Here is a 25110-nt window from a genome sequence, read left to right on the forward strand (position 1 = left end):
CTGGATGAATGAATGATTGGGTGATGAATGACTTCTGCCAGGGACTTCTGGAGTCCTTCCCAGGGGAGGTGGTGTGGAGGCTGGATTTGGAGAACAGCAGGAATTCTTGGGGCAGAAAAGGAGGAAGGGCATTTCAGGCAGGAAGAACAGCATGTACAAAGGCAGAGAGGTGTGGAAGCATCTGGTGTGTTCTGGAATCTGTGGGGATCAGGGTGTATGTGTGGGTATATGGGGTGTGGGGTAAGGTGGGGCCTGACTGCTCATCAGGAGTTGGGACAGTATCCTTTCAAGTGGGGAGGGTCTCGGGGAAAGGGAAGCAGTCATGTGGTTTGTGTGTTGTAGCACCTGTGCCAGTCATATCTTTGGGGGATAAACAAACTTGAAGGAGCTGGAGGAAACTTAATATTCAGGAAGTTCTCAATCCGACTTCGGGGTGCCTCAGTCTCTCCCTGTCTTAACTGGGACTAGTCAGAGATCTCCAGGCTCCCCAGGAAGTTCTGGCTGTCTATCTGAAGGTGTTCTCTCATCCTACCACGCTGGAGCAGGAGCACTTTCCCACCTGCTTCCTCAGAAGGTTGGAGTGAGGTGGCAGAATGGCCACGGAAGTGACTGGCTCGCCAGAGGCTGTGGGGTGCTGGGGACTTCTCCCCACAATCCAGAGTGTGGGGCCCAGACCTGGGGCACAGTTAGGGCTGCAGACGAAGGGCACCATCCTCCCTAATAAAGACACTTTGGAGTAATGGGAATGCAGAGAACAAGAGACTGGGGTTTGGTCCCGTTGCCACCTCTGAATGACCTTGGGCAAGCTTGTGACCCTTTGGTTCTCAGTCTCCCAGTCTGTAAAATGGGGCGGTGCTGCCTAAGTGATTGTGAGGGTCCCTCTAGCAGGGCCACCTCCGTCTCCGGAGCGGGATGCGTAGGGTCCTAAACTGCAGGTACTTCAGGAGGGAAAGGGGACCGCTCATGGGAGTGGCCCAGCGCCAGAGAACCCAGTACGGACCCTCTCCCACCCACTGCCTTCCTAGCACGAGGAACCCTTTCCACCTGCCCTGGGGGGGGGGCGGGGGGGGGGAAGGGGGGCTTGAAAACCCGGCGGCGGCTTTTCGGAATGGGTTCTGGGAGGAGCGCTTCTGGAGGTAGAAGGAAAAACCCTGGCAGGATCTGTGGCAGGAGCGGGCCCATGCAGCCCCCAGGCCCTGCCCCTGCCCCGCGAGGCGAGCGGGTGGGAATGGGTTTGCTGTCCGGCTAGGCAGAGGGGAAGGCGCGGGGCCGGGCACCGCGGGCAGCCGGGGGCTCCCGGGGTGGGGGGGCCTCCGCAGCGGGGCGCCGCGGGTCACGTGTGAGGAGGGGCGAAAGTCTCGCAAAGCGGGGCGGCGTGCGGCGAGTTGGGAGTTCTCGGCGCGCCGCGGGCGTCGGGAGCTCGGGCTCCCGGGCGAGCCGGGGACGCGGCAGCGGCTGGGGCCTGGGTCCGAGACAGTGGGGGCCGCACCGAGAGTGCAAAGGCGAGAGAGACAGAGGACAGACCGGGCGGGAGACGGAGACGCGCAGGGAAGAGATAGGGCAGAGGCTGAGGGAGGCAGAGGAGAGACTGGGAGGGAGACCGAGGCGAAGACAGAGACCATAGCAGGGGGAGACAGCGAGAGCGAGGGAGGCAGGAGAGACCATTAGAGAGACAGAGACCAGACAGGGGCAGAGACCCGAGGACAAGCGGGGCGGGGAAGGTGGCCGCAGAGCCCGCGCGGGGCGGCTCGGGGCCGGCGGCGAGCGCAGCGGGGCAGGGAGCGGAGCTCAGGGCGGGGGACAGCGCCGAGTGACAGCAAGAGAACAGTGGGGGGGCGGCGGAGGAAAGGCGCCTGCAGCGGAGGCGAGGGGCGCGAGCACGGGCGGCGAGCGCCATGGGCCTCCGGAGCCCCGCGCTCTGAGCCCGGGCCCGGGGCCCGACGATGCTGGCGCTCAGGCGGCGCCGAGGGCGCTGCGCGGGGCAGCGCTGAAAGTTGGACGGCTGCTGGGTAGCGGCGCGGGACGGCGCGGAGGCGCGGAGACCCGTAGACCCACGGACAGACCCACCGGCAGCCGGGGAGGGGGGCGCGGCCAGTCCGCTGGGCTGGCGAGGAGCGAGCGCCCGGACTCCCCTCTCCCCGCGGGGACGCCGCCCGCCTGACCGCGCCGTGGGATGTAGTGCCGTCTCGCCTCCTCCAGGACACTCGTCGGACCTTTGCCCCGCGGTAAGCTCGGCCCTCGCCCACCGCTGGCGCTGTCTGTCGGTCTGTCCTGCCGCGTGCGTGTCTGTGTGTCCTGGACCGGCTGCTTTGGCCCCGCCCGCTCGGCACCTTATCCCTGACCCGGGTTCCTGCGACTTCTCAGGAGCTGGCGAGCTCTGTCCGTCATTCCGGAGAAGCGAGGTCTAGGTTGATGCCAGGAAGGAAGGAGAGGAGGGTGGAACTGGCCTTGACCTCCTGCCCCGGCCACGACCTTTCCCTACCTCCACCCACCCCCGGTTGTCACACTAGGTTTCCGAGGAGCTTCAAGGCAGGTGACTTGTGGCAAAAGGGGGAGGGGCGCTCCTTTCCACCTCCCCAGCTGCAGCCCGTTTGCAAATGGCCCTGCCACCTGAGAACAATCCCACTGCCTACCTGAAACTAATTGTTTTAAAAAAATTTCCACTTCTCACGTCTTGAGCAGCTACTTTGGGCCAGGTGACCCCAGGGTAAGGGGACAAGGGATCCAGTAAATAAGGCGTGTCATCTCAGAGTGGTAGACACAGGCTGTGGGGAGGGGGAGAACCCCAGTGAAAGAGAGGTCTGGATGAACCCTGGAGGAGGGAAACTTCCCCAGCACTGTGCTGAGGGTCCCCCCACCAGCATCAGCATACACTTCTGCCCCCGTGCCCAGGCCCAGGGTGGGGAGAGGGTGCAGGGACATGGTAGACAGGAGTGTGGTGGAGGGACTGGAGGTTGGGCAGCCTGGCCAAGTTGGCAGCTGAGGCCTCAGGAGCAGTAGAATTGTGGGGACAGGAAGCTGAGGGAGAGAGGCCAACGGCCACACAGGTGAGGCCGAGAGAGGAACCAGACCCTGTGTGCGCGCGCGTGTGCATGTGTAAAATGTCTATGCTGCTTCTCCCCACATCCCGTTCCACGACCTCCTGAGCTTTGGGATTTTGGGGGGGCTGTTGCCACGACTTTGGGGGCCCGAGAGCCGCACTGTGACCCTGGTTTGGCCTGGGATGAGGAGAGCAAAAGGCGGAAGAAAGCAGTGGGATAAGGGCTGGAGTGCAACGTGGCCACTGGCCTTTGAGCTGACCCGCATCCAAACTGGAGCCTGGAGGGCTGAGCCTAGAACATTCGACTCTGTTCTCCATGGGGAAGAGGGGCTCTTTCTGGGTTTTTCCACCCTGGGCAGTGGTCCTCATATATGCTCCATTCAGGCTCCCAGAAATCAGCTTAGCTATCTGAGGGTCCAGCACCCAGAGCAAGTCACTCGCTCCCTGACATTCGATTTCCATATCTGTGGGAAGGACACCCTTCCTCGCCCCACTGACCTCCCGAGTGCCCCCCGCCCCCACCACCCAGGCTTAAGGGAGCTGAGGGCTGTTCACAGGCTGGGGAAAGTGTTGGGCAGATGGGAGTATGGACTCATTTTACCTTTGGGATGATGCACAGCTAATGGGAGATGAGAGCATGGCTTGAAATAGAGGGCTGACCAAGGAGAGGAGTGTCCAGGAATTAGAAGGGGGATCTGGGGTTTGGGAGCTAGTCCTTAGGAACGCTTGGGTTACCCTTGAAAAGGAAGCCCCTCATCTAGAAAAAGCCTCAGGGTGACTGGGAACAGACAGAGCTGGCCTTGTGTTTCTGCTAAGTGACCTTGGGTAGCTGGCTTGACCTTTCTGAGCCTCAGTTTCTTCGACTGGAGAATGGGATGATGGTACTGAGTTCCTTGAATTGCTCAGGGATTTGCAGATTATACCAGGTCTCTGAAATCAGCTTGCCCAAGCCTGGAGCATAGTAGGTTCTTAAGAGACTTTTGTGGAGCAGAGAATGAAGTGACTCTAGGTGCTGTGAAAAGATTTCTTAGCTTAGGCTAAGAGGGAAGGGGAGGAGGAACAGTGTAGGCTTACAGGGCGGGCTGCTTCTTAATGTGGATCTGGGGGAGGCGGGGGCGAGAGCTGAGGGGGGTGTGAGGAGGAGGGGGCCCCTCTGTGGGGACCACTGAGTCACGAGGACATGTAAGCGACATGACAACCAGCAACATGGTAACCAGGAGACTAGAGGCAATGGGAAATGGAGCTGGAATGGTGTATGGGGGGGAGGGCAGGACTGGTGTATGGGGGGGGATCGAGGGGTCAGGGAGCAGCCAGGCTGGCCTCTCAGAGTGAGGGGAGACCTCAAGGCCAGGTGGGCTGGGAGGCCGTGGGGGTGGAGCGGAAGGAGGACAGGCCCCCCTGGGGTCTGCTGGGCAGGGGGGCTTCTCCTGCACCGCCCCAGGCTCCTCGCTCCTCTCCTCCACATCTCCACTTTTCGTGCCTCTCCCCCTAGGATGCCAAATTTGGCTCACGCAATCTGTCGTCTCTCTTCTGAGATTGGCACCAGGACCAAAGCCGAGTGCATTACATCACCGCAGCTCCCCCTGCACGAGGAGAGAAGGAGAGGGAGGGACAGAGGGCCCAGGGACAAGCGGCCAACTCTCAACTTTCTTTTTCATCTTCCTGATCACTCTTCCCGCCTGTCCCAGGTGTTGGGGGCTTCTGGGAGCAGCCAAGTGGGGCCTAGAAGCAGGACAAGGGATCCAATCTTGGGGAGATCCCAGGGCCAGGGCACGAGGTCAGACTGTGTTGCTTGTCCCCCTGGCTAGGTGGAGCCTAGAAGGCAGGGAGCCTGTGTGCAGGACCTCAGCCTGCCGTTGCCTTGCTGTGTGACCTTGGGCAGCCCCCACCCCCATCCTGTGCAGTCTATATCTGTATAAAGAACAGTTGACCATTCACGATCTTGGCGACTCTCCTGGGGGAAAAATATGCCCTTGAGTCCTGCTGCTCTCCTGGGCATAGAGGAGTCCTGAATTTTGAATGGCTGTCTGTGACCTTGAGAAAGAGGCTTTACCTTCTTATGCCTCCATCTCCTCACCTGTGAAATGGGGACAATAGAACCTTCAAAGGTACTAGACATGAAAGTGGGGGACAGGAGAAGAGAGACAGTCTCTGGTCCAGAAGCCACAGACACTCAGGGGCCCTATGGCTCCCAGCATGCAGGCCCACCCGGCCATTGGTGGGGGCAGTGGGACAATGTCTGAATTCAAATAGAAGGTCTGGAGCTTAAATCACTGGTCTGGGGCCCTCGTTTTAGAAACGTAGAAATCAAGGACCAGAATGGGAAGTAGACCCCCCAAGGTCACAGTGATGGTTGGGGGGTAGAGGAAGCAGAGCTGGAGCCTGAACCCAGGGCTCCTGGCTCCCACCCCTGCCTGGAAGTAGACAGGCAGATGCACACCCTGTGGAAGAGGGTGGGCAGCTGGGACAGGACCCAGCAGCTTTGAGGCCCCAGCTCTCACTTGGGCCCCTCCCATCGCCCTTCCTGCTCCCGGCCCCATTCTCGCCATCCCTGGGCATTAAGCCTGTCCCTCATTTGGTCTGTTGGAAAAGCTGCCTTTCAGGCTCATTTAGAAGCCAGTTTCAGGCAGTCCCAGGCAGGGACAGGTTGGAGTTGGGGTTACACTGGGAGATTATGGCCCCTCTAGAAGATTCCCCGGGGAGTGGAGGTGGAGAAATAGTGAGCTCTGCAACCCCCCTCCCAGAGCGATTCAAGCCAAACCAGATGAGTATCTTCCAGGGATCCTGACCCAGTGACTCCTGTTTTCTGGGTGGAATGACATCCCCACATCCAAAATCCCAGGAGGCTTTGATATCCCTCCGAAGGAGCTGGGAAGCAGCGCCCATCATTTACCCGTCTCCCAGCAAGGAAACCCACATTGTTGCCAGGCGTTGGGTTAGGAGCTTTCTCATTTAATCCTCAAGGCCAGCAACCCTACAATGTCGAATTGATGTCCCAGTGTTCCAGATGGGGGAGCCATGGCTCAGAGAGTCTATGTTACTTGTCCAAGGTCACACAGCAGGGAAGTGGAGGAGCCTGTATTTGAGTCCTGGCAAATCTGATTCTTGGGGGCTGTCCCTGGGACTTCCTTGGGAACAGTGGAAAACGTCCCTCCCCTGGCCTGGGGCTGGCAGGAGACAGTCTGTCACCCCCACAACATGACAGCCCCTCAGGAACCTTCTTGGGGCTCCCTTCTGAAGACACAGATATAGTCACACATCCAAGGGGGAGAACTCATTCTACAAACAGAAAGACTGAAGCTCAAAGACAAAGAATTATCTGCCCAAAAGTGCCCAGAGAGTTAGATTTGGAGCCAGGGCTCTGTCGCCTGCACCAGTGGATGAGGAGGGGCATTGGGGCTTGTGGTGGCATGAGGTCTAGAATGGGTGCCGACTGCTGGGTGGTTTTGGCAGGGCTGAGAGGATGCTGGCTCTAGGCTAGGACTTTGGGTAGGGGAGTCAGCCTTGGGAACAAGAAGATAAACCAGCAGGGATAGATAGCAGGTCCACCTCTGTCCTCCCTGGTCCTGCCCCAGGGCCACCCACAGATGTCAGTGTCATACAGCCTGTGAGATCAGGGGAGACTGTGGGTGGGACCTGATGAGATAGGGTCTTGGAGCCATCAGCCTTGGTATGGTTCCTGTGTGACTCTAGGACAGTTCTTCACCCTCTCTGAGCTTGGTACGCCCATCTGTGTGACCAAGAATCTGGATTTAATGAACTATTTTCATAAAGTAGCTGCCGTTGGGCTGTTGTCCCAAAGTGCTCCTCCCTGGACCTGGGGTACTGGGCGGCCAGGAACCCTGGGGACAGGCATAAGCCATAAGTCCTCAGCGACTCAGCCCTCCACGGGGTTTGGGGGGATCTCCAGGCCTAGCCCTTCTTCTCCTTTTCATCTTTATTTTTCTCCTGCTCCCTCTTCCCCTCTCTACGTGGGCTGATCGCTGCTCAAACTTTTAATTCAGATGGTAATTGAAATAATAATATGGGCTGAGGCCCCTCTGCTTGTGACGCTGCAGCTGGTGGAGCTCAGCTATGAATAGACTTTGAGTCACACACGCGCGTGCGCGCTCCTGCAGGCGCGCACATGGGCTCACAGGGCGGTGGGCCGGGGGCAGGGTGGGCTCACGCTCCAGCTTGCTCTCCCCCAACACCCCCAACGTCTGGGCCAGTTCTGTCCCTGCAGCCTGCTGTCTTTCCCTGGGGTGAATCTGAAGACTTGAGGCACCAGCGGTTCTCTCCATTTAGAGAAGGGGAAACTGAGGTTCAGCCAGGAGGAGAGGCGGGCTGGACACACGCAGAAGATGGCTGGGACGAGATTTGAACTGGTGGGTTTTGCCTGGTTCTCAGACCACTGTTCTTTTCAGGACACACAGGCCAGGCAAGTGGGTAGGCGGAACGCTGGGGTGTGTGGCCCCTGCTCCCTCCCTTTGCATCCCTGTGCCTCACCTCCTCCCAGCAAACACACACAGTCACGAGCGCACACACTCGCACACTCACACTCTCTTACACATACACACATACACACACGAGCTGCTCAGGTAGATGGTACTATTGCTTGATGGCTGGGGTGACAGAGGTTTTCTCGGGGGTCCTGCTGCAGAGGGGGGACGAGCCCAGGTGTGCCAGGCTCTGAGCTGGGCTTTATATTCATGGCTTCAGTTAATCCTTCCTGCCACCCTGAGGACTGTCACTCCCACTTTTCAGATGAAAAAACTGAGGCTCAGCAAGAAGCAAGGTTTTGCCCAAGGCCCTATATGGGAGGCAGAGGCCATATAGCCATTGCCCTTTCTGTGCACCCGGTGCTAGTTATTCTGGGACCCTTCCATTTGGCCTCCTGGAGGAGGGAGGGTGCGTCTCTTCTAGCCTGGGGCTCCCCTTTCTCTCCCTGTGAGTTTCCCCTTCCTTTCTGTGGCTCCCTGGCCAGTCATTTTCCAGCCCTAGTGTCAGGACTGGAACATCTGGCCTCAGTGGGCAGGGGGAGGTGAAGTGCCATGAGGAGCATTGATAGGTCAAGGAGAGGGGCTATTAAGAAAGGTGGGCTTCTACGTTCCACCTGTGCAGGGAGAAGGCGTTGTCATGGTGACCTATCAGCTGGGAGCTTTGGTCTAAGCCTGCTCAGGTGGGCCCAGCTGGGGCTCCAGGAGGGCAGAGGGTAGGCAGGGCAGGGCATAGGAGGTGCAGTTGGGCAGAGGCACCCCTGGGCCTGGGACAATGGAGAAAATTCTCCCCAGCTTTACCCAGTGGGCCTGGTCTGTTCCGATGTCTGCTTTTTCTTCAGCACTCTGATGGGAGATAGAGCAACTGAGCCCAGAGATCACAGTGATTTGCCCAAGGTCACACAGCAATGGTGGCAGAACTGGGGCTGAACTGGGACCTAGGGCTCCTCCTGACTCCTCTGCCTCCCACCCCCAGGGCTGCCAGACTTTCTTTCTCCCTCCCTCCCTCCCTCCCTCCCTCCCTCCCTCCCTCCCTTCTTCCCTCCCTCCCTCCTCCCTCCCTCCCGTCTTCCCCCTCCCCCTCTGACACTCCCTGTACCTAAAGGGTTTGGAGGAAGAAGGGAAGTGCTGGATATCACAAACCCCCTCTCCTGGGCAAATCCCCAGATTGGAGAGAGGGGAAGGGGTAGCAGCCCCTTGTAACAGCCAGTGCAGCTAAATGAGGAATGCCTCCCGAGTCAGGCAGGCCTGGGATTGAACCCTAGCTTAGCCACAAACTTATCCTATGTGACCTGGACCAGGTCACTGTACCCCTGCGAACCTGTTTTTGCTCTTCTGTGGAACAGGGCACCCTGTGGTGATGGGGGGGGTGCCTGGTTGTTGTCTGGTGTTGCCCCTTCTGTTCTCAGAGCCCACCCTGGCTCCACCTGGAATGCAAGGATGGGAGGGGAGCTAGGTCAGGGAGGAGGGGGTACATGCACTGTGAGGGACTGACTCCATTTTACTGATGAAGAGATTGAGGCCTGGGGGAGGGAGTCTGCTCAACTTTGGCTTGGTGGCAGAGTTGACACCAGGTTTCACTGCTGGCCTTGGGACTCCTCGTGGAAGTCTCTCCCCCACCCCATTCTGCAGCTCCTCTCCCAAACCCCACCCCAAACTCCCTGTAGGAGCCTCCCTCCCACTATAGGCCTGAGAAATCCAGACCCCCTCTGCCCTGTGAGGGTTAAGGTGCCACTCAGTCTGGGGGAACAGATGGGATAGAGGTCAGTGAGTAAGGAACCCCCGTGAGGCCATGCAGGGAGGTGGCAGGCACAGAGCTGGAGGGACCTGTCGTGAATGACATGGGGGACAGAAAGGGCTGCTGTCACTCTGACATATGAGCATCACAGCCCTCCGCACCCATCTTGACAGAGGGTTCACCGTCTCCAGGGGCAGCCCACTTGTCTCTAAAAGGTTCTGCTAATTGGTACTTACCTCCCACTTTGGCCTTGGCTGTGCACTCTGGGGCCTGAGGGACCCTGCCTCTTCCTTATGGGAGAGATGACCACTTCCCCGTGTGCCCCCCAACCCCAAGGCTTATCTCCTCCATCCACGGTAGTCCCAGTTGAGGCCGGCAGATGGGAAACAGAAGATCTGGGTTCAAATCCAGCTCTCTCTTTAAGTGGCTGTGTGGCCTTGGGCAGTCTTTTCACCTCTCTGAGTCTTCCTCCCCTGACCCATAGAGTAAACTTGTGCCCCTGTGATTGCTGGGAAGATCCCATGAGACTGTGAGTGTAACATGGCCTGTTGTTGACATGAGCTGCTGTGTGGCCCGACCACTCAGTCGTAACTCCTGGCAGTTTTCCAGGCCTCCAGCCCCCACACGCAGCAGCCATCACCTTCAGATATTGCTTCTCTGGCTGTCTTGGGTGTCAGCCCCTGACCTTCATGCTAAGCCCTGCCCTTGCACCCTCTCAGACCTCCTGACCTGCTTGGGTGGGGGTAGGGCTGGCTGAGCTCCAGTGCCAGGCCGTGCAGCTGCAGATCCTGAGGCCACCTGACCTGGGAAAGAGCCTCTCGCTGGCTGGGCTCCAGGGCCATCCCCCAGACATGGGGCCAGAGCTGGGCAACAGGGAAGAGAGGAAACAGGATGGGGTACAGAGTGGGCCATGGCCTCGTGCTGGAGCTGGCCTGAGTCGCTGGGACGACAGGCCTGGAGACAGAGGGGGGAATGAACAGCCAGCCATGGAGGGAGTTATAGTTACCAGCTGCTTTGAAGGCACATTCTAGTGGGCTGCCTGAGGAAGGGGTGAGCTCCCTGTCATGGGAGGTGTGCAAGCAACTGCTGAGTAGCATCTGTTAGGAGAATAGCAGGAGATTTTAACACAGGGCCAGGGGAAAGGATTGGACCCAGAACCCAGAGTCCCTGTTATTTGGGCTATAGCGCAGCAGTCCTGTGACACTAAGGGTCTAACAGCCTGTTCCAAGTATTCCGCAGGACCTCCAGCTCCCCCATGGCTGTGCCTCCCTAAAAGCCCATGGTCCACGCACGGTCAGTCACAGCTTCAAGACAAGCCCTAGATCCCCACTGCAACCTGCCTACAGCAACCAGGCACCCCCTAGGTCAGTGTTTCTCAAACTGCATGCAGACCCTGACCCATCAGTGGTTGTGAAGTTGATTTAGTGCATTCACTACTTATTTTTTTAGAACAAAATTTTTAAAATGGCAAGCACTTTGCAAGTAGTGAGGATTAAATATTTTGTGAGGCTTTTGTTTCAGTTTTTAAAATATATATGGTATAATGAATAGCAATGCACAGTGTTTGTTTTTATTCTGGGTCTTGGTCAAAAAGTTTGAAAGCTACTACCCTGTATGGAAATCCTGGGGGTGCCACTGGTAGAGGCTCAGGTGTGCATATTCCTTTTCTCCAGGATGCTCGCTTCCTAGCAACAGAAGTGCCCAGAGTTCCAGGAGGCCACCATTCTGTCCTCAGACCTCCCTTCCCTTGCCCAGCGGCTCACTTAGCTCCAGGCCTCCAGCCTTACAGCCAGCCATCCCAGCGCTGGTCCTGGCTCCCGCTCTGCCCAGCCCAGCCCTGGCCTGCTTTGTCTTTGCGCTCCCTACTTGCCCACATCTTCCTGGGGACCTTCTCTCTAAGCCGGATGGCTGTGCAGACCCTTTGTCTCCTGTCCTCATACACTCACACGCTTACATACTGTGTCTTTCTCACTTCTCTGCCCCTGGCACATAGTAGGTGCTCAATAAACATTCATTCATTCCACGATGATTTATAGAGCGCCCTCTAAGGCAAGGCACTGTGCTGTGTTGGAGACACACCAGGCAGGAGGGCAGATGGCACTGCAGCTCAGCATCCATTTAGGGTGATGAATGAATGAATGAATGAATGAATGAATGAATGAATGAAGCCTAAGTCTCTGGCCTTAGGAGCCAGATGGGCAGATGCTCAGAAATGATGAGTAAGCACCTAGCACTTGGCCTGTGCATAGTAGGCATTCCAACAGCAATAGCCATTAATGGCTGTGGATGAGCTGGGTGTGGGGGAGGAGTATTCCCAACGCTGTGGCTGGCCCCTTCTAAGGCCTGTGGGCTGCACCTTCTCCTGCTAGGCCCCGCGCCCCACCCCCCACCCCCAAGTCCTTGGAGCTTCTCTTTCGGGCCTAAGGAGTCTGGGCGTGAAGCCCGGATGCCCTATTCACCCCCCTGCGAGGACCCTGGGTGACACCTGCATCCAGAGAAGCCAATGTCCTGTGGGAGGGTGAGGCCTCAGACGTCCTGCTCCCACTCCAGTGTCACGGAAGGTCTCCTTCTGGTCTCCACTCAGAGGCCACCTTTGTTGAGGTTCTCCCTGACTACAGTGGCAAAAATAGCTCCTCGTTGGTCACATTCTGTCACATCACCCTGCTGAGGTCCTTTATGGGAATTATGATGGGCTGAAATTATCTTGTTTCTTTGTCAGTCATCAGCTGTTCATTAAGTGGCTAGGGTTCAGGGGTGAGGCAGAGACTCAAGGTCCCTGCACTTAAGGAGACTGAAAAATAAATCGGTTTGAATGGGATAAATGCTGCGAGGAGATCGGGATGCAGACGGAGAGTGTCCGGGGGGCCTTGTGGAGGAGGCAGCCTTTGAATCAAACCAGAATGGTAAGAAGGTAGGAGCAGTCGTCTTGGAGGATTTCAGCTAGAAGGGACAGCCAACGGCAAGAGCCAGAGAGAGGAATAAACTTGGCGTGTTCAAGGGATAAGAAGAAAGGCCCCAGTGGCTGGGGTTGTGAGTGGGGAGTGGAGGGGTTGAGGTCGGAGAGGGCAGGAAAGCCCTGAGAGCTCTAAGCTGAGGGGTGACGTGGGTCCCCAGCCCGTGGAGATGGAACTGCAGAGGGAGAGGATGGAGGGAGGCGCAGGGAGGAGGCCATGGGGTTGTCTGGCAGTGATTGGCTCGGAGCAGGTAGCACTCAGCAGGCTGGAGGGACTGGGTGTGGGCCAGCATCCAGGGTCCAGTCCTGAGGGTTCACCTGCTTGGGGAAGCTCTTGAACCCCCGGTGAGGATGAAAATAACAGCACCCACCTCCAGGGTGTCGTGAGAATCAAAGGAGTGGCCGGGGCTTGGCCCACAGCAAACACTAAATGTTAGTTATTAACATGCGGACCACTATTGTGACGATTGGCTTTGGGGAGGGTTGAAGGATGACGTCCAGGGCGGCCCCCTGGGAAGTCACAGACTGAGATGGAGAAGGCAAGGGAGGGACGACTGGTCAGTCTTGGCGATGCTGAGTTTGTGATGCTTCTTAGACATCCAGCGGATACCAGGAACAGGAAGGAGCCAAACCTGCTTGTGGCTGCTTGGGAGGGTGGTAGGGGCCAGTGGTATTTTCAGCCAAGACGAGCTTGAGCAGTGCATGGCATGTGCACAAAAGGCTGGAGGAGGGAGAGTGAGAGGGCAACTGGAGAGGGCCCCTCAGGCCTGGAGGACTCCCAGAGGAAGGCAAGGACCAGCCAGGGCCTCCATTAGAGCTTCTGGGAGGATGGTGGGCTCGGAGGAGCCCTGGAGGGGGCTGCAGGGACAATGGGAGGTGACATTAAGTCATCTCCTTCAAGGAGGGCTTCTGCACTTTACAGTTTATAAACCCTTACCTTCCAGTGTCACTGTCCATCTTCTCAACATGCCTATGAAGTGAGTGTTATTTCTCTACATTTTAGGGATGTGACTCAGAGAGGTTAAGACATTTTTCCACGGCTGCACAGCACAAAAATAAAGTATTTTTAAGCTTTCTGGGATCACAGTCCCTTTTGAGGACCTTATGAATGCTATGATCTTTCTCAGAAAAATACACATATGTACACACTAATTTTAAAACTTTCTATGTGTCTTCTTTCTGTAGGTAATACATTCATATGGTTCTAAAATTAAAAAGACACAACGGGAATACAGTGAGAATTCTTCCTCCCACCCTATCCCCAGCCACCTGCTTCCCCTCCCCGGAGGCAGCCAGTGTCACCAGTTTCCTGGGTCTCCATCCGTAGACAAGCACAGACAAGCAAATCTGTGTATCTATAAATTTCTTTCTCTCCTGTTTTACACAAACGGTAAATACTATACTTGGCGCTCATGACTGTTGCCTTTTTTCACTTAAAACACATCTTGAAGCCCCACATTGCTCCTCACAGGGCTCCCTCCTCCTTTTTTCTGGCTGCGTGCTGAACCATTTGGGGACGGGTGTCAGGCTGGGCGAACAAGGCACCTGGTTCCTGGTGTCTGCAGGCCGAGGTCCCAGGAGCGTATGCAGGTGTCACAGGCAAGCCCATGGCTCTCCAAAGCCACCCAGGGCCTCCCAGAACAAGGGGGGGGGCGTGCCTGGCACTTAGCTGACTCCCCTTCCCCTTACTTCCTCCATTCCCCTCACCTCTTCTTAGGTGCAGCCTGTGGGCCCAGCAGTAAATCCAGGGAATCCTGTGGAAGTGGAGTGAGGGGCATCCATCCCCAGTCCCCAAAGCTCTGGGAGACCCTCTCACCCCACCAGCAGCCCTACCTCCTGTAGTCTTGTTTGCTGAGAGGCCCAGGCCAAAGCAATGTGGGTGGGGACAGGTATTTCCATGCCCAGTCCCTCACTGGGGTGCTAGGACAGGGAGGGCCGTCGGGGGCTATGTGGAAGTCACCTCTGCTCTGGCCACTTGCCCACCGGCTATCCCCCCACCGCCACACCTCCTCTTCCCCTCTGCCCATGAGGAGTTTCTGCCCTGTTGGGCCAGGGAAGGGGGGCATCCAAGTGGAGAAGGGCGGTGGGGCTGCTGGCCTGGGGTGGTCTGGACTGGTCAGGACCACTGGGCACCTCCACTAAAAGTCCTTGCCCCCTGGCTTCGGGGCCTGCTGTCCTATGTCTCCTCTCTCTGCCACTCGGCCTCCATCTGCTGTGCCAGGCTCTCCTCCATGTGCAGTTACGAGGGGCTGGGTCTGCGGCCCCATGACCCCGTCCACTCTCACAGCTTAAAACATCATGCAGGTGCTCAAGGTCTAACGGGTCTAACTGCCCAGACTTCAGGGCCTGAAATGCCTGACATCTCCATCTGGACATTCCAGGGCCGCCGCACATTAGAAAATGCCTCTCCTTAAACCTGGTCCTCTTTCAGAGTCCCATTGTCACCTGCTCCTGACAGCCCCCTCCCCAACCCGCCCAGCCAATCCACCCCAACCCTGTGGCTCTTTGTCCAGGATGTGTCCCGAACCTGTTTTCTTCTCTCGAGTTCCGCTGCCACCGCCCTGGCAGCTCCAAGCCACCACCATCGCTGGCCTGGGCAGCAGCAAGAGCGTCCTCGTCAGCCTCCTGCTTCGACTGCACCGGACATGTCGTACCCCGTGCGTGTGCCATGCCTGCCAGGCCGGACAAGGACCGGGGTGCCACTGGGGCCACGTTGAGGAGTTTTCTTTCTTAAGCCCGGAGTGTATTGCATGACTTCTTATTCCTGTTTGTCTTAAAGATTTCACATGAAAACTTAAAAGACCCAAGCAGGTGACACCGCACGCCTGCTTGCCTGTTTCCCACAGCCAGGAGGGTGAAACCCACAACCCTTCCCACTCCCGCCTCTGGGGCTCAGCCTGGGCAGCTCTCCCTCTTGTTCACTTCTCGCAGCAGATTCTTGACACACCGAACTCTTTCTGGAATCTTCTACACCCCACCCTTCACGCAGACACACAATTCTCCTGACGGACTCGACTCCCACTTATTACTCAAGTCTCAGTTTAAATGTCACTTTTTCAACGAGGCCTTTGGGGACCCCACCAAGCTAGAGTCTCTCATCTTCTCTCTCACATCACGAGAATTCTTCTTTAAGCAGCTCACCGCGGTTGATGACCGCCCACCCAGGACATGCTTGTTACGTGTACAGCATCTGTCCCCAGCTCATGTGTACACCGGGCGAGTCCACAGCCCCTGACTGACCCATAGCATGTGTGCAACAATAAATAGTCACTGAAAGAAGGACTTTGGAGGACAAGTGTGCAGCGGGGCCAGACCCGGAGGCACAGCAAGGTAGTGGGGACTGAATCTCACCGCCAGTGAGAGACTGAGGTTGTCCTGGAAAAGAGAAGCCTTAGGGAGCCGTTCTTGCCTTCAAATCCCGGTAGGGAAGAGGGGTGCAGGTGTTTGGGGCGACCCCTTTGGTGGGATGGGCTGGCCCATAAGAAGGGGCTCTGCGGTGAGGGTGGGGTTGAGTTCTTCATCAGGGCAGGGGCCAGGAGTCGAAAATGCCACAAAGGGCATACCTGCAGGTTGGAGCAGTGGCGCTTGGGTCCTCCAGCCACCAGCTCCTGTCACTTGGCCATGACCAGAAGGCCTGTCTGGACATTCTGGGGAACTTGCTTTCTAAGCGTGCTCACCTACAGCGCTGAGTGGCTGGGAAGGAGAGGTGGGGTGCAGAGCTGGAGGGATGAGCCAGTTCACCCCATGCTGTTAGAGCCCCTCTGGAGCCCAGAGTCACCTGTGTGTCTAGGCTCTGGCTGGACCTGAAATCAGGGACCCAGATCCTGGCTCCAACTTACCGTATGACCCAGTTTCTCCTTTCCCAATAGGACTAACTTGACAGAATCTGGCACATAGTAGGCTGGATGAATGTTTACTAAGTAGAAGAAATGTGTGATATGACAGTGTTTCTTCAAGCAGGAGAGCACAGTGCCTAATGCATGTGCTCTGGTGTTAACTGCCCGGCGCCAGATCCTGTCTCTACCACTTAGGAGCTGTGTGACCATGGGCAAGTGGCTGAACCTGTCTGTGTCTTGGTTTTTCTGACTTAGAAAGTATAGATGACAATGGTAACGTCCTCTGAGGTCACGGTGAGGATGCAGGAATTGATGCGCGTAAGGCACTCAGAACAGTGTCCTCACGGAGGAAGTGTGTGCTAAGTACTCCATGTAAACTTGACAATGTCACATCATTGGCCTGTGGGGAAGGGGCTAGGTGTGCAGTGGGGTTTCAGGGTACAGAAGAAGGTGTGGGGAACAGCGTTAATTGAACACCCACTGTGTGGCCTGCACCTTTATGACAATTGAGAACCTATGTCTGGCCCTCGTGAACACCCTGCAAGGTAGGCATTACTGTGTTTCTTCCCAAATGAAGTCACAGAGGTTCAGAGAGGTCAAGAAACCTGCTGGAGCTTGACAGGCCCAGCTCCGTGAGACTCTGAGGCCACAACTGTTACTCATCTGCTCCCTGGCACTGGTGCTGGAACAGACTGGGCAGGGCCATGTGCCAGGTGCCAGGTGGGCTCTGAGTACTGCATCTGAAATTCAGGGGAGATCAATAGCCTTGGGAGTAATTCGGACCACTTATCAATTATTTATTCTGTGCCAGGTACGTGATATGCATGGTCCCATTTATTCCTCATCACAGCCTTATAAGGTAAGGACTATTATTAGCCCCACCTAAAGATGAAGTGTGCAGGGACCAGAGAGGTTAAGTAACTTGCCCAAGGTCACACAGGCAGAAAGTGGTACAGCGACTCTGTAGTTGAAGATGCTGCACTGGGAGGGGGAAGACGTGGGCCCTCAACATGCCTGACCAGATGGGAGTCAGACCTCCCAGGATCCAAGAAGCAGAACAGGAGCCTGCAGAGGGCTGTGGGCAGGAGGGGACACCCTGCCACCATTTCCCCTGTGGCTAGACCCATCCTCAGCTCCCTTTTACTCTTTGAGAAGCACAATTCAGCTGCCTGGTCCTTGAGCCCTTTCCCTGCCCTGCAAAGCCCCATTTGTTAGACCTGAAAGGACCTCCACCCAAACCACGGAGGCCTGAGAAGCATCCTTCAGAGCTGGAGGAGGGAGGGGGCAGGTTCTGTGCCCCTCACGGACTGGGAAATGGGACAGTGGTGTGAATTCCTTTCACTTCCCCAGGGAAAGCTTCCCACCCTCTAGAACCCCTCCTGGGGGCACTGAGTTGCCCCTCAGCCCCACCCCACCCCTGTGCCTGCTCCCTATGGTAGAAGAGTCAGCCTCCCGCTCCAGACTCAAGATAGGCTCAGGGACGGGTGGGGCTGATCAGACTCAGGAGTACCCCTGCATCACCCGCCTTATTTCAGACTCTGTGCCGGGTGCCTTGTTTCATTATGTCTTCCCAACTCTCCTGCCGGGGACCAATTACGGCCCCCTATTTTGCAGGCAGAGAGGAGCACCTGGCTGGAGCAGTTAGTAGTGGAAACAAGACTGGAAGCTGGGTTTCCTGACTCCCAAGCCAGTGTGCTTCCGTCATCCTCATCTTCACCGTATCATCATCATCATCTTCATCTTCATCATCATCATCATCATCATCATCATCATCTGCTCTACATTTTACCTGCGATGCCTGTTCAACCTCCCGCCGATGTGTCTATTACAGAGTGGATATCCCGTTTGTCTCAACAATGGCCTTGTGCGGTAGATAACATTATCAACATCTCCATTTTGCAGATGAGGAAACTGAGGTCCAAGGAGGACATACTAGCTGTTGACCGAACTGAGACTGAGAACCAGGTTTTGCCACCCCAAACACGAGGGTTCAACTGGCATGTTACTTTCATAGAGTAGGAAAGAAGTCGCGGGGAGCAGACAGACAGTGAGGGCCCCGGGGCTCAGAGGAGGCAGGGCTGGCAGCTGGCAATGCAGCAGGAAAGGCTTTGGAGAATGGAGGGGGCTCAGGCTGGGCTTGGGGGGCTGGGGAGAGGCATGAAGGGATCCAGTTGAACAGGGCATTGTGGGAGGCAGAGGGAGCCTGAGGCCAGAGGCTGGGGACCAGGGTGAGTCAGGGACCTGGAGACAGCTAGAACTGAATCAGAATTCCAGCTTTGCCACTTCTACTGTGTGAACCCCCCCATCTATATCCATACTCCCCCCCACCCTTAGCCTGTGATTCTCCAACTGGGAAGAGAAATAATAACCCTGCCTGTGCTGTGATAGGTGCTTAATAAATACTTATTAAATAAACACAGGGTTGCAGGGATGCTTCAGGTCTAGAGTGTCCGTTCCCTGGGCGCAGCCACAGAGGAGGAGGGTTCAGCAGGGCCCCACAGCTGGACTGTGTGACCTCGGGCAAGTCACTTCACCTCCCCAGTTGTCCCACCCAATAACAAGGAGGTGTGTAAGGCCCTGCGGGCTGGTTAAGTGCCACCTCGCTTCTGCCCTCTAGGGGCCACAAACCTGCCCTGGTCTCAGGGAAGGCCCGTGTAAGACGCCCCTGCAGCCTCCCCGCGTTTCCCATGGGTGGTATGAGTGCGCACAGGGAGATTTTCCTGAGTTGCTGGAACCCATGGGGGCTGCTGCCACTCTATCTGCTTTTCTTTTGCAAAGGGAGTTGTGGGAAAGGAGGGGCCATTCAGTGTCATCAAATCAGAGGGAGAATGTAAGAAGTAACAGAAGCAGGGTCGATGCCAGTGAGTTGACAGCCCTGCTGGTCACCTTCACTATTTCTTGAAGCCCAAGTGTCCTTGGCAGCTGCTGACTCACCGTGCCACATCCCTGCTCTCTGCCTCAGTTTCCCTAGTTGTCCAGTGAAGTCTGGACTAGGGGCTCCAGATATTGGGTGTTCATAGCACAGTAAAAAAATTATTTTTAATTTGATAACTGACACAGCATCGTCAACCCTTCACTTTGCAAAGAAAGGACATTAAGGTTTTAAAAAGCATCTCCCATCCCCACCATTTCCCAAAAGAAAGAATGTTTACTATGGGAGGAGTCCCAGCGTGCAAACTTAGGCTAAAGGACATCGATTGGAGGAAGAACCCAGGCCCATAAGGGGAAGGACTTGCTCGAGGTCACCCCCTAAGGCAGTGAGAGGGGCCCCAACTCCCAGTGCCTCCACCGTCCCCATCGTAGCTCCCTGCCTTTCAGAAAAGTATGGTTTATTGTAGACATGATATAGGCCCCTAAACAACCAGGATGCACTCTCCCTATTTTAATAAATCATCTATATTCAGAGGAGGATGGTGCCGAATGGTCGCCCCTCTTCTGCCATATGTACCCCTCCTCTTTCATACTTTCCCCTCAGGCCTTTATGCCTTCGCCAGGAAGTCCCATGTGACAAACAAGGGAAAGAAAACCTGACCCTCTCCCGGTAGTTATCACAGAAAGGCACAAGGCCAAGCTTCAAGCTTTTCACTTTTGGGTCGGGCTCGGTGCAGTCAGCCCACACACTGGCAGGTGGACCTCTCATTTCTGCCCGAGTCTGTGGTGACAGGCACGTTTGCTTATTTGAGCAGGTCACAGCAGATGAGGGGCTTTAGGAGGACGGGCCACACATGGGCTCCTCTGTGGTGGAGGGGGCTGGGTCTGGGAGAGCACCTGTGTCTGGGGGCAGCTTTCCCCATGGCCCAAGAGTGGACATTTCTGAGCCCCACCCAAGTTAGCACAGGCCAAGGGTGGGCACAGGGCCTGACCCAGAGCAGGCACTCAGAAACGTTGCTGTGACCAGGAGGGGAGGCAGGGCTTGGGGATAAGCTGTGCCCTGGCCAGGCTGCGATACTATGGAGGACATGCCAGGGGCGGGAGTGACGGAGGGCAGGGTGGGGGGTGAGTACTGAAGTTGGGGAGGTGAGTGTGGGGGTGCAGGATGTGTGGAGGCTTGGGGCCAACCCAGGGGCATGGGGTTTGGCTGAGACTCCTGTCACTGCCACTCACAGACGGGAAGTAGTGGGCAGTGCTGGGAAGAGGAGGACCAACAGCCTGTAGCCATGGGGGAAGGTCTCCCTCATCCCCTTACCCCCAGGGCCCTCCGAGAGAGTGGGAGCCCCATGAAGAGCCCTCTCCCGCAGCGTAAGATCAATGCCCCCAAGTCATGGTCAGTCCCTGTGGGCAGAGAACCAGGGTTCCCCTGGCCCTGGGCCAGTCCCTCACCCTCTCTGGGTCTCAGTGTCCTCACACATCAAAGAGCAGGTCACCACACTTTGTCCCCTCTGCCTCTCTCCTAGAGACCTACTGCCTATGGTTTCCAGGGTCTGCTGGGGCCAGGCTGATGCCCTTTCTTCCCCTAGCTCCAACGCCCCAGTCCTCTCTTCCTGGAGGCACTCTGACCTTCTTCCAGGAGCTCGGGTTCATGGCTAGCCCCCCTGCCTCAACCTGGGACCCTTAGCAAGTCCGTCCCAGCTCTGGACTTCCTCGAGTTCAGATGTAAAATGAGGATCTTGAAATGAGTGGTCATCCATTCCTTCCGGGTCTGGTTCCTTCTGTGGTGCTAATGCAAGCATTTAGGACCATGGGACAGAGCAGAGACGAGATGTTTAGTGAAGGAAGACCTCCCTGAAAACTGTAGCCTAGAATGTGCACCTGACACCCCGGGTGTTGAGACTCTGGGGGAGGTGGCAGGGAGGGTCTGGGAGGCCCGGGTAAAGTTAGGACCCCTTAAGGGCCAGTATCACATGCCCGCATTACCTGTTAGGTCTTCAGACTGATAGATCTCACTGATCCCATTTTCCAGATGAGAAAACTGAGTTTCAGGGCAATGAAGTAACTTGTACAAGTTACATGGTAGATCTCGGACTTCCATCCAGGACTGTGGGACCCCGGGAGCTTCTTTGAAGGTGGGAAGGGAGCAGAACCTAGAGTCAGGGTGGGTGACTGCGGGGGAGGAGGGGTGCACGGCTCACTCTCCCTGGGCTGAGAGAGGGCGTTTCTCCCTGGAAGAGGCAGACTCTGAAGCTGTTGATCTCTAAATTACAGCGTTGGCGCGCACCGGTTGCTGAGGCAACCGAGTTGTCCTGAACCCGGGAAGTGTATAAACATTGCCACAGATGCACAATTAGATCAGGAAGAAGAATAGAACAGAAAATAGAAACTTCCAGCCTTATATAATTCTGGGCCAAAATGTTACGGGAACCCAGGCCCGGCCAGCCCCGCCAGTCACCGGGGGCCCTGGGCAGCACCATCTCTTTCCTGGGGCCCCAGTGGAAGGGAGGTTTGGAGGGAGGGTCCTTGGGCCCAGCTGATGCACCAGCCACCCGCCACCCAGTGGGGTGAGGGGCCGCCTCCACTGAAACAGCTGGGGATGCTGACAGCCGAATCCTGCCTCTTACCAGCTTTCTCCTGCTCCCGGGAGGCTGGAAGGAAGGTAGGAGGGTGAGTGGCTCTAACTGAGCAGTACTATCTCCTTGGGTCCTTTGAGGTAGCGTTTTGAGCCCCATTTTACAGATGAAGAAAGTGAGGCTCAGAGACGTGAAATGGGTTGTCTGAAGGTGACACAGCTAGGCAGTGGGTGTGTCAGACTCCCCTACTGCAGGTCTCCACACCATAAACTCATCAATGTTGACAGCACCTGGTGGCTTAAGAATTAGACACACCTGGATTTGGATCCACTTACCAGCTGTGTGACCTTAAGCAGGTCACTTCCCTTCTCTGAGCCCCGGTTCTCTCACCTGTGACATGGGAATAGTGATGCCTGCACAGGAGCCAAAGCTCAGGGCTTGACCACCGTCCTAACCACCATTCCTCCATCTTGATCACCATTGGTGTCTTCACCCACCACTTCTCCCAACAAGTTTGGGGACAGGACAGGAACTGAGGGGAGGGTGCAGGTCCCAGCATTATCCAGTAGGACTTTCTGCAATGATGGATATGTCCTATGTCAGCTCTGTCCAGAAGGGTAGCCATTAGCCACGAGCACTTAAACTTGAAATGTGGCTAGTGCAACTGGGAAACTGAATTAAATTTTCATTTAAAGTAAATGTAAAGAGCCACAGGTGGCCAGGGGCTGCCATATTGGACAGCACAGCAGAATGTCCAGCCCCAGAAAGATCCAATAAGGCAGAGGCTGAACCTAGGCAAGTGAGCAAGGGCCAGAGCAGTTACAGCTCCGTCTGCTCAGGGCAAGAGGGACAAATGGTGGGAGGGTGGAGCCAAGATTGTCATCAGGAACCGCAACAGCGGCAAAGGAGTGTTGGAGGGGGCAGCATGAGGGGTCTAGGACTAAGACCTGGATACTAGTGGCCTCAGCTTCTAGCCTGGAGACCCCAATTCCGGAGCTAGGCTGGCCACGGAGGCACTGGCTCAGGTGACGACACCCCCTCTCTGTCTTCAGAACCACCTTCACTGTCACATTCTGCCCCCTGGGACAGAGGCGGTCTTGGGGTGCTAGTCCGGGCTGTTCCCCTTCTGAGCGTCTTTGGGCGGACGCCTTGCCACCCCAGCCCGGGCTCCCCGGAGCCCTCGGAGAGGCGGCGCCCACGGCAGCCACTCGGTCCTCGGCCCCTCTCACGTCTGGCTTCTGTCCCCAGGCCCTGCGTCTTCCCAGGTGACCACGTCGGCGTCAGGACATGCACGGGCACAGCCGGAACGGGCAGGCCCACGTGCCCCGGCGGAAACGCCGCAACCGCTTCGTCAAGAAGAACGGCCAATGCAACGTGTACTTCGCCAACCTGAGCAATAAGTCGCAGCGCTACATGGCGGACATCTTCACCACCTGCGTGGACACGCGCTGGCGCTACATGCTCATGATCTTTTCTGCGGCCTTCCTCGTCTCCTGGCTCTTTTTTGGCCTCCTCTTCTGGTGCATCGCCTTCTTCCACGGTGACCTGGAGGCTGGCCCCGCGGGGGCCCCGGCGGGCAGCAGTGGGGCAGCTCCGGTGAGCCCCAAGCCGTGCATCATGCACGTGAACGGCTTCCTGGGCGCCTTCCTGTTCTCGGTGGAGACGCAGACAACCATCGGCTATGGGTTCCGGTGCGTGACGGAGGAGTGCCCCCTGGCGGTCATCGCCGTGGTGGTCCAGTCCATCGTGGGCTGCGTCATCGACTCCTTCATGATCGGCACGATCATGGCCAAGATGGCGCGGCCCAAGAAGCGGGCGCAGACGCTGCTGTTCAGCCACCACGCGGTCATCTCGGTGCGCGACGGCAAGCTCTGCCTGATGTGGCGGGTGGGCAACCTGCGCAAGAGCCACATCGTGGAGGCCCACGTGCGGGCCCAGCTCATCAAGCCCTACATGACCCAGGAGGGCGAGTACCTGCCGCTGGACCAGCGGGACCTCAACGTGGGCTATGACATCGGCCTGGACCGCATCTTCCTGGTGTCGCCCATCATCATCGTCCACGAGATTGACGAGGACAGCCCGCTCTATGGCATGGGCAAGGAGGAGCTGGAGTCTGAGGACTTCGAGATTGTGGTCATCCTCGAGGGCATGGTGGAGGCCACCGCCATGACCACGCAGGCCCGCAGCTCCTACCTGGCCAGCGAGATCCTGTGGGGCCACCGCTTCGAGCCCGTGGTCTTTGAGGAGAAGAGCCACTACAAGGTGGACTACTCGCGCTTCCACAAGACCTACGAGGTGGCCGGCACGCCCTGCTGCTCCGCCCGGGAACTGCAGGAGAGCAAGATCACCGTGCTGCCCGCCCCGCCGCCCCCGCCCAGTGCCTTCTGCTACGAGAATGAGCTGGCCCTCATGAGCCAGGAGGAAGAGGAGATGGAGGAGGAAGCGGCAGCCGCCGCTGCGGCTGTGGCTGCGGGCCTGGGCCTGGAGGCGGGCTCCAAGGAGGAGGCGGGCATCATTCGAATGCTGGAGTTTGGCAGCCACCTGGATCTGGAACGCATGCAAGCCACCCTCCCGCTGGACAACATCTCCTATCGCAGGGAGTCGGCCATCTGACCTTCCGGCCCTGCCCTCGTCACCTCCCACAAGAGCCTCTGCGGGGGGTGGGATGTCGGAACACCCCCTCCACACTCAGGACAGAGCTGACCCTGGCTCCACGGACCTTCTGGAAGGAGGTGGGGGCTTCAAAGCTGGGGGACCCCTTCCTGCTGACTCCAGAGCCCAGGCCTGGGAAGGACCCAGGAAACCTTCGGCGCTATCAGCCTGGGTTCACCAGCGCCTACCTGCTGGCAGCTCAGGGACCCCAGACTCACCACCTTTTCCCCACAGACCCTTCAAGGACGTGCCCTTTTTGTTCTCAGAACCTTGGGGAAGGCGGCTGGACTGCTGGGGGGTGGGCATCATGGGGTTCTGGGGTGGGCAGGGGGTTAGTTTGGGGGGAGGTAGGGAGGGGTGCGTTTTTTTTTGTTTTGTTTTGGTTTTTTTTTGCATGACTGTGGCCTGTTGCTCATGACATTCTTTTGTAAATATATATAAATGGAGACAGATGGAGGCACCCGATCCACCTGCTGCCATTTGTACCTGCAGGACAAGGAGGTAGAGACCCTCTGCACCCCTCCCCACCCTGCCCATCATGCCCAGCCCCTTCCCCTGCCCAGCTGGCTGGTCCCTTGAGGTCCTCAAGGCCAGACATCTTGGCCCTGGATGGTGTTGTGTTTGGGTGCAGAGGTGGGACCCCAAGGAGCACGACAAGGGCCATCCCTCCCTGTGGTCCCTCTGGCCCCCATGCCCAGCCCAGATTGACAATGGAGTTTGTAACTATATATTTTTAATAAAGTATATGGTCCATTGGGGTAGGCTGGTTGAAGATGGAGGGTTGAGAAGAGAGAGAGAGAGAGAGAGAGAGAGCGAGAAATATGATGTGAATATGTCTGCATGTGGTATGTGTCTGGTACGTACCCTGTTCCCTTAAAATAAGACCTGGCCGGACAATCAGCTCTAATGCATCTTTTGGAACAAAAATTAATATGATCTGGGATGATATTGTATTGTATTGTATTATAT

At 56.9% G+C, this 25110-nt stretch overlaps 1 protein-coding gene across 1 annotated transcript; it reads left to right on the forward strand.

Annotated features, from left to right (window-relative positions):
- Positions 1-1207: 1207 nt before the first annotated feature.
- KCNJ4 (potassium inwardly rectifying channel subfamily J member 4) lies at positions 1208-24899 on the forward strand. The gene is made up of 2 exons (XM_019734565.3): positions 1208-2225; positions 22738-24899. Exon 2 carries the CDS (start codon positions 22777-22779, stop codon positions 24100-24102), a length of 1326 nt encoding a protein of 441 aa, XP_019590124.1. The 5' UTR covers positions 1208-2225; positions 22738-22776; the 3' UTR covers positions 24103-24899.
- Positions 24900-25110: the final 211 nt, after the last annotated feature.

This window comes from Rhinolophus sinicus, chromosome 1 (genome assembly GCF_057876585.1).
Source record: "Rhinolophus sinicus isolate RSI-liver-muscle chromosome 1, RSI-T2T, whole genome shotgun sequence".
In the NCBI taxonomy this organism is placed as follows: Eukaryota; Metazoa; Chordata; class Mammalia; order Chiroptera; family Rhinolophidae; genus Rhinolophus; species Rhinolophus sinicus.